General features: G+C 47.5%; 1 protein-coding gene and 1 long non-coding RNA gene across 2 annotated transcripts; both read right to left on the bottom strand.

Moving 5' to 3' along the window:
• Positions 1–5,364: 5,364 nt before the first annotated feature.
• On the bottom strand, positions 5,365–7,906 carry LOC136006926 (olfactory receptor 5AS1-like). Its single transcript, XM_065664946.1, has 2 exons — positions 7,328–7,906; positions 5,365–6,341 (listed from the first exon to the last, which is right to left on the bottom strand). The coding sequence occupies exon 2, from the start codon at positions 6,301–6,303 to the stop codon at positions 5,365–5,367; it is 939 nt and encodes a 312-aa protein (XP_065521018.1). The 5' UTR covers positions 6,304–6,341; positions 7,328–7,906.
• Positions 7,907–8,137: 231 nt separating this feature from the next.
• Positions 8,138–8,972, bottom strand: LOC136006927 (uncharacterized). Its single transcript, XR_010609343.1, has 3 exons — positions 8,871–8,972; positions 8,526–8,654; positions 8,138–8,170 (listed from the first exon to the last, which is right to left on the bottom strand). It is a non-coding gene; the product is annotated as an uncharacterized LOC136006927 (long non-coding RNA).
• Between the last annotated feature and the right edge of the window lie 263 nt (positions 8,973–9,235).

Raw genomic sequence — 9,235 nt, 5'->3', positions numbered from 1 at the left:
TACAATTTCTAATATATGAAGACACAGAGTACTTAAAGCATGGCTAAAAAGAGGGCAAAGGCTCTCTGTTCACAGGGAGCTGTATGGAGAAGACAAGGGGCAACAACTACAAGTGGACTGGGAGAGATTTCATCTCAAGAGAAGAAATACATCTTTTACAATAAGAACAATCATTCACTGGAACAGCCTCTCCAGGGACATGGTAGAGTCCCCATTGCATAATAATAATAATAAAACAATCATTGCTTCATTTATGCTCTGGTGATTCCCATGCTGAATACTATGATGTACAGTCGGAGGAACAGGGAGGTCAAATCACCCTTTCAAAGAGCAGTAGCAAGGCTGTGTTTCTCTGAGTACCACAGAGATTCCGGAGTCCAAACAGGTCTCAAAGAACCTGAGAATTGTTAAATGAGAGTAATTAAATGCACAAGTAGTTTGGTAGTCCCTACCAAGGGAAAAAAAGACCTTATAGACGCCTTCCAATACCTAGAGGGGCTGACAAGAAAGCTGGAGAGGGGCTTTTCACAAGGGCCTGTAGTGACAGGACAGGGGTTTTGCTTCAGACTAACCCCTGAAGAACAGTGACCTGACCCCAGAAGTAGAACAGTGTTCTGGCCTATGCTGGGCTTTCAGTGTACATTTTTGTCCACACTGTTGTGTATCTTGTGATTTGCCAGATGGCTTTGGGATAAATGGTTGGGGTGTTTTAAATGATTTCCACTGTCATAGTTTAAGAACCACAGGAAACCCCATGAAAACATCTGGGGCTCTGCTTATAACAGAACCAGAGAACGGTTAGTGTTGGAAATGACCTTAGGATCATCCAGTTCCAACCCCCTGCCATGGGCTGGTACGCCTCACACTAGATCATGTCACCTGATAACAGGGCAATAGCCACCATCTATCAGTAGAGAATTTCTGATCTTTTCATTCAGCTGGGGACTGATGACTTCTCGTCTTCTCATCTATTCTGTCTCTATGTTTTATGGAGCAGGAACTATGGACCAGGAAAGATACTCTGGGTGACCTTGTGTGCTATTGAAACTTGTGCTTAGAAAACCAAATCCCAGCTGTACCCTAAGTTATGGCATTGAACTCTGTGGGAAGCTCCATAGTGTGACAGCTACATGGGCAGCCCTGACTTCTTAGTGCTTGTCTTTGAAGCTGCTCTCAGACGGAGTTACATGCATTTTCTTAAGCTGCTGAAATACGTTTTAAAACCAAAAGAAAAACCCAGAAAATCCTGAATGTATCACCCAAGAGAAAAGCTCTTTGGGCATTACAGCTGACTTTTGAATCCACTCTCAACATGACCAGCAGCTGAGAAGGGATAAAGCTTAAGTGATTTCCATTGTTTTAATATTAAGAATGTGCATTTGCTATGACTAAGATTCAAGTTCCTGCAGTGAAACCATTAGCTTATCTTTTACACCAAAGCAGCAACCACAGAAAAGGCCACTGAGACAGACATCCTTGACATGTGGTTTTAGTAAGCGGTGTGCAAGCAACAAAGTCACAGCAGTGATTTAGCACATGGCACAACAGCTGGAATGACACACCACAGCACTTTAACACAGCCCAAGGCCCATCTCAAGCTGGAAGGGTTTATCATCCCAGCACAGAGCCTCGTAGCTAAGAGATACACAGATTTATAGCCACAACACACAGGGACTGCTCAGCACCCCACCTCTCTGAACATCCATTACCACCTTTGTCAGCCATGCCTTCACTTTTGCCTGGTGTGAAGCACTGGTTTTACTTACGGACTCACACAGACTTAAAGCACACTCTGCAAACCTTCCTTCAGTCTGCCAACACCGTGAAAAGTCGGAGCAACGGTCACAAAGCCCGTGTATACAAAGCCTCTGTTTTGCCCTCACTGGCCATAAGCAGAGACTTAAAGCTGTCTAATATGTGGACACATGAGCACAATTGACATCTCTGGTTCAGGCATTAGAACAGGCTGCCCAGGGCAGTGGTGGAATCACCATCTCTGGAAGCGTTCACAAACCATGCAGACGAGGCCCCTAGTGACATGGGTTAGTGGTGGACTTGGGAGCTCCTCCCTGTGAGGGTGCTGAGGCGCTGGCACAGGGTGCCCAGAGAAGCTGTGGCTGCCCCATCCCTGGCAGTGCTCAAGGCCAGGTTGGACACAGGGGCTTGGCGCAAGCTGCTCCGGTGGAAGGGGTCCCTGCCCGTAGCAGCGGTTGGAGCTGGATGAGCTTTAAGGTCCCTTCCAACACAAACCAGCCTGTCACTCTGTTAAGCTTTAGGCCTCTGGCTTCAGTGCACCTCAGGGAATGCAGGAAACAGCGGTTAACAAGAGAGCAGAGCTGTGTACAGCCCCGAACTGTCCTTGCCCTGCTCCCAGCCCTGCCGCTCACTCCTCACCCGCAGGAGCAGCACACGCCAGAACCACAAACCAGCACCCACCGCTCAGACGCCACCTCAGCGGGCAGGACAAAGGAACCAGCACAGCCCCCGGCCCCGTTACCAGCCCAGCCACCAGGCCCGGGCAGCAGCGGGGTGGCTGAGGCCCCGGGCGGAGCTTACACACCGCCGTGGGGCCGAGAGGCGCGCGGGCCTCCAGGGCTGCCCCCGCCGGCCCGCTCCGGAGCGGCGCGGCCGACTCAGACTGCGGCAGCTGAGCCAGCGGGAGCGCTCCCTGAGCAGGCCAGGGCGCCGCTGCCGCGGAGCACGCTGGGAGGTCCAGTCCAGGCGCCTGCCGCTTCCCCGTGGTGTAACGCTTCCACGGACAGTGCCTGCAGCCCTGCCCTGGGCAGCCTGTTCCAATGCCTGAGCACCCTCTGGGGCAGGAATTGTTCCTCAGCTCCATCTAAACCTGCCCTGGGGCAGCTTGAGGCCGGTAACTCTTGTCCCATCCCTTGTTCCCTGGGAGCAGAGCGCAGCCCCTTCCTGCCTCCATCCTCCTGTCAGCACTTGTAGGGGGCAATAAGGTCCCCCCGGAGCCTTCTCTTCTCCAGACTGTACCCCGCCAGGTCCTCAGCCGTTCCCCATCACACCTGGGCTCCAGGCCCTCCTTATCCCACAACTGCAGGTACAGTAAAAAAAGCAAAAGCTTTTCGTTCAACCTCCCATTACAATGTCCATGCCTGATCTGAATGCTCCAGTCTTCCTCTCACCATATGTGGCTGCTCCCTGGGTTTAGAGGAGCTGTTCTGCATTCCAACAGGGCACAGTAAGATAAAGATGATGGTAAAGGAGTGTCCCAAGCTTTTGTCTTCTCCCACTTCACCAAGGTAGCTTGGAACTCGCTTGGGGCTGTAACACTTAAGGACACAAGGAAAAAATCACAACCAGAAGAATGAAGGAAACAAACCACTGAAAACAATGCACAAAGAAAACAAGGAGGAGCATCTTGCATTTGTTGATCTTTCCTAAGGTTCACTGACTGCAGAGTTTCCTGCATGTAGGCTAAGAAATAACATCGCTTTGGTAAATTATCTTAGTCACTCCGTGAAGGGCCTCTGTTCTCAGCTTGTACCTCAAATATATACCACATGAGTCAACTTTGCATGTCCCAGGCATGTATGTATGTGCAGTTTGGGGCTAAGAGTCACCAGGATATTTAAGGAAGTTGCTAAGTATGTACAGTATTTGTTTATACAAGTTTGCCGATGACACCAATCTGTGTGGTTCGGTTGATATGCTGGAGGGAAGGAATGACATCCAGAGGGACCTTGACACGCTTGTGAGGTGGGCTGATGCCAACCTTATGAAGTTCAACCATGACAAGTGCAAGGTCCTGTACCTGGGTCGGAGCAATCCCAGGCACAGCTACAGGTTGGGCAGAGAAGAGATTCAGAGCGGCCCTGCAGAGAAGGACTTGGGGGTGCTGGTCGATGAGAAAATGGACATGAGCCGGCTTCAGTGTGCGCTCGCAGCCCAGAAAGCCAACCGTATCCTGGGCTGCATCAAAAGGAGCGTGACCAGCAGGTCGAAGGAGGTGATCCTGCCCCTCTGCTCTGCTCTTGTGAGACCTCACCTGGAGCATTGTGTGCAGTTCTGGTGTCCTCAACATAAAAAGGACATGGAACTGCTGGAACAAGTCCAGAGGAGGCCACGAGGATGATCAGGGGCTGGAGCACCTCCCGTGTGAAGACAGGCTGAGGAAGTTGGGGCTGTTCAGCCTGGAGTAGAGAAGCTGCATGGAGACCTCATAGCAGGCTTCTAGTATCTGAAGGGAGCCTGTAGGGATGCTGGAGAAGGACTCTTCGTTAGGGACTGTAGTGATAGGACAAGGGGTAACGGGTTAAAACTTAAACAGGGGAAGTTTAGATTGGATATAAGGAAGAAGTTCTTTACTGTAAGGGTGCTGACGGGCTGGCACAGGGTACCCAAGGAAGTTGTGAATGCTCTATCCCTGGCGGTGTCCAAGGCCAGGTTGGACAGAGCCTTTGGCGACATGGTTTAGTGTGAGGTGTCCCTGCCCATGGCAGAAGGGTTGGAACTCGATGATCTTATGGTCTTTTCCAACCCAAACCATTCTATGGTTCCATGACTCTGTACGGTATCCAGACACCAATGTACTACAATAGCGTGTATGTGCTTTGCAACACTGTGACGCTGCTGATACCATACCCATCAACAAGCATTTTGTAACACAATTAAGCAGGAATAACCAATTAAGCTATGAGAGAGGAAATGAAGGCTTGTGGTATAAAGGCAGAAACAGGTTATGGGAAAACATTCACAAGTAGTAAAGTCTTTAAGGTAAAACACAGGATGAGAAGCATGAAAGGTGTCTGATGAGAGCAGAATAAGCAGGAAGGATGCGTGGTGAAACATGAACAAGCCTGGTCCTAAAATGCAATAAATTGTGAGCAGATGAGATTCCTCTCTGTATGAAGGGTATGGCAAAGCTGGCTGCTAGATAAGGACGGTCTTTTCCACTGTACAAAAGGCTTTCATTTCCAAGTTTAATACGTACGATCGCACCTGTCCGCAGGAGTTTTCTAAATTGGACTTTTCTTTAAAGCGTCTTGGTTGTTGTCTCAATAAGCATAAGCTGAAAAAATGGAATTTTCTTCTGCATTTGGGATAGAGGAGACGGGTTGAGAGATTTGGGGTTTTTCAGCCTGGAGAAGGGAAAGCTCTGGGGAGAACTTGGAGCAGAGGAGAAAGAGATCCTTCTGTGATGGGAGCTGTCTGACTTTGCCTTCGGTTTTGTGATACTGGGAATCACCTTGTAAGTTGACTGTTTCTTTCCCAGCAATTACCAAATGAACCTGGGAAGCTAGATCAGATGCAGGTATTCCTAACAAGTCACCTACATTTAGTCAGGCAGTTCCCATCATTTGTGTTTCATCAGAAACACACTATCTTGTTCTTCTAAGAAAATCACTGTGAAAACACTCTTCTCCCTACTGTTCTCCTTAGAGCATCCTTCACCTCTTTGTTCCTGAAGCTATAAATGAGGGGGTTCAGCATGGGAAAAACAAGGGTATAAAACGCAGAGATCACTTTGTCTGTGTTCATCGAGTGGCTGGAGCTGGGCTGTAAGTATGTGAAGAGGAGGGAGCCATAGAATAACCCAACAGCCATCAGGTGGGAGGTGCAGGTGTAGAAGGCTTTGTGCCTGTTGTCTGCCACATGGATCCGGAGGATGGTGCTGAGGATGCAGGTGTAGGAGACAGCGATGGCCAGGAAGGTGCTGGTTTGTATAAAGCCACAGAGAGTGAGGAGCAGAACCTCGCTGATGTATGTGTTGGAGCAGGAGAGCTCCAGCAGCGGGGGAATATCACAGAAGAAATGGTTGATGACATTGGAGCCGCAGAATGACAACGCGAAGGTGAAAGACGTGTGCACCAGCGAAGTCAGACCCCCGCTGAGATAAACCCCAGCTACCAGGGTGGTGCAGACCCTGCGGGACATGACAACAGTGTAGACAAGAGGGTGACATACAGCCACGTAGCGGTCATAGGCCATCGCAGCCAAAAGGAGGCACTCGGCATCAGCAAAGGCAGCGAAGAAAAACATCTGTGTTGCACAGCCAGTGAAAGAAATGGCCTTCTGCTGTGCTAACAGACTCACCAGCATCTTGGGAGCAATGGCAGATGAACAGATAAGGTCTAAGAAAGATAAATTGCTTAGGAAATAGTACATGGGGGTATGAAGGCAGGCACTGAGCTGGAGAAGCATGATGAGGCCAGCATTCCCCACCAAAGTGGTGATGTAGATGAGTAGGAAGAGCCCAAACAAAGGTATCTCCACCTCCAGACGGTCGGTGAAACCCAAGAGAATGAACTCTGTCAGTGTGGTGCAGTTTTCTTCAGGCATCTCATGACCCTGTGTTTGGCTTTGTCAGGGGATCAGTCCTAGTGGGTAGAGCAATGCACAAACAGATTGTATCTTTCAGAAGACAGAAATGTAGGCACCTCAACAAGTATCAGATGGGGAAACCAATGACTTAGATGACGCCCACTGAGAAGAAACTTTAGGAGGACATTCAAAGAGAGCTTTACACACTTTATATCTTAAATTCCCTTCTGTTTATTCCTTTCATATATATATGGATAAGGTGCTGGGACATAGAACTGTGGAATGGTTTGGGTTGGAAGGGACCTTAAAGCTCACCCAGGTCCAAGCCCTGCCATGGGCAGGGACACCTTCCACTAGAGCAGCTTGCTCCAAGCCCCTGTGTCCAGCCTGGCCTTGAACACTGCCAGGGATGGGGCAGCCACAGCTTCTCTGGGCACCCTGTGCCAGCGCCTCAGCACCCTCCCAGGGAAGAGCTTCTGCCTAAGAGCTCAGCTCAGTCTCCCCTTGGGCAGGTTAAAGCTGTTCCCCTTGGCCTGTCCCTACAGGCCCTTGTCCAAAGCCCCTCTCCAGGTTTCCTGCAGCCCCTTCAGGCACTGGAGCTGCTCTAAGGTCTCCCCTTCAGGAGCCTTCTCTTGTCCAGGCTGCCCCAGCCCAGCTCTCTCAGCCTGGCTCCAGAGCAGAGCTGCTCCAGCCCTCACAGCATCTCCGTGGCCTCCTCTGGACTTGCTCCAACAGCTTCACATCCCTCTTGTTTTGTTGCCTCCACAGTTGGACGCAGGACTGCAAGGGGGTCTCATGAGAGACATCTGGTCTAGGTCATGCTTGTCTAGCAAGGTTGGACCAGATGATCCTTGAGTTCCCTTCCAATCTGGTATTCTACAATTCTATGACATAAGACCTCAGATGGGATTTTATTTAAGAGCTAGAGCATAGTGCAGGTATAGAAGAAACTTTGAAAGATACATCACCTGATGTAAAACATCAAGTATAACATTTTGCATACTATAAGGTATATATTTGAGTGTAGCTGCAACACATTTACCTGTGTGACCAGTAGAGCAAGGAGTTCTGGCACAGTTAATAACGATCTTTGAGGTAGCAGTGAAATGGAGCACTGGGAAAAATGGATTGAAATGCTGGAACATAAACAGATTTATTACTTTATTTAGACGAAAAGACGACAATTATTTTGGAGCACAAATCATTGAGTCTAAAATTAATTATTTCCTCTCACTCTGAGACTTCTTACAAGCATTTTGTGGGTTCATTTTCCTGAGGCTGATCAATCCTTAAGCAACCGATGAAAAGAAAGCCATGAGTATTGTTTTTAAGCATCTGAGCACAAATATACTGTTAGATTTTCCAAGCATTATTCCCCACTTTACTTTTTGTCTGAAACCAAGTGAATTTGATTCAGTCCCCTACAAAATGAATTTCTGGTCTTAATTTTACCTTTCCAGAAGTTCATCATTTAACTTAACTTTGCCAAAGTTAAGACACTTCTCTGGTGATGGCAGTATAAGTTCGAGGCAGGGCAGATCTTTCTTGCTCACCTTTACATTTCCAGGAAATACAAGGACTGCAGAAGGACATTTAATAACGGAACTGCTAGCAGGTCCTGTAAATATCAGTGCTAAGTGGATAAAAGCACAGCCAAACCAGAAATGTCTATGTTCCTTAATAACGTGTAATAATCTAAGCTGACTCGTTCAGGATAGGATATTGAATGGTTACAGTAGAGCCTGGGGGTTCAGAAAGGAGGGTTGCACTGATCTCACCTGTATTTGGCTTTGTAAAGCTTGGTCTAGATGCAACATCTTCAGTTCCATCTATAATCGCTGCAGAGGGGTAGGTGGGATGCATCGTATCCTGGCTATGGGCGCATCTGTTGATGAGAAAGGACGCCTGCATGACCAATATCAATTCACTGCCAAAAGTTTTGATGGTTAGTGAGATGAATCGCATTTTAGACAGTTTTCTTTGATCTTTTTTCAAGGTCCTTCATTCTTGATGCATCCTAGAATCTGAATCACTTTATGGGTATGACCTTTTACTCCAGATGATGTCCGGGGTGACTCAGGTACCGTGATTCCTAGACTAAGATGACAAGCTCTGCCGAAATTCAATTGTGTTTTAGTTTTGGTTGAGACCAGTTAAACAGTGACCTTGTAACATTACCACTTATTTTAACATTATCACAGGTAATTTGAGAGATTTCTAGTGAAAGTAAGAAAAAGAACCTTTCTGCCCCAAAAAATACTCCATAGTTATGCACATGTGGCTCTTTCCTCCTATTTCCAGCTGTGGTTCATGTTTGGAAACTGAGGCAGAGAAAGCCTAGAAGCTGCTGAGTGGTCTTTGATGAGGACCTGCAAGAGGCAGCAGATCAAAATTTAGGTGTAAAAATTAAAGATAAACCAAATTCCCCCCTTTTTAAAGATATATTCATATTTATTGCTTTCTTTTGTTATCTCATGATGCCACAAAACTTTTCTGAATCCGAAATTCATCCAAAGCAACTGACTTAGAACAATTCCTACACAACTCCCTGAATGGAAGGAAATTTTATGCATTAGGAAACTTACCTACTAGGGAAATATTTGGTTTATTTTCCTGGATGAAGGAAATGTTTCTTTTGAGGAATGTCACAGATTTTATATCTTCCTTTTGGACACGGGAGACCGCGATGTTCTCTAGGGAAGAGCAGAGCAAACAATTAAAGTGCTGCCGGTGTTTGTCTCAGTGTCGAAATACTCCAGTGGAACGATGTGCTGTAAAGGTGTTGTACACACTCTTGGAAATGCTTCTAGTATTTCTTTTGACTGGAATCCCATACAGAGTATTGGTTTTAAGCTTCAAAACAGCTTTGAAATGAGAATGGACATCTTGGCAAATGGAGTCCAAGACCGTGAAGTCAAGTCATTGTGACCTTGAAGCAACAGCTTTCAGG

The sequence above is a fragment of the Lathamus discolor genome, unplaced genomic scaffold, assembly GCF_037157495.1.
Source record: "Lathamus discolor isolate bLatDis1 unplaced genomic scaffold, bLatDis1.hap1 Scaffold_80, whole genome shotgun sequence".
NCBI lineage: Eukaryota > Metazoa > Chordata > Aves > Psittaciformes > Psittacidae > Lathamus > Lathamus discolor.
The sequence above is the reverse complement of the archived record's forward strand: the minus strand, read 5'-3'. Positions and strand labels throughout refer to the sequence as shown.

Bases quoted from the DNA above. Each gene is read 5' to 3' on its own strand.
- LOC136006926 (XM_065664946.1), bottom strand. From the start codon at position 6,303: ATGCCTGAAGAAAACTGCACCACACTGACAGAGTTCATTCTCTTGGGT.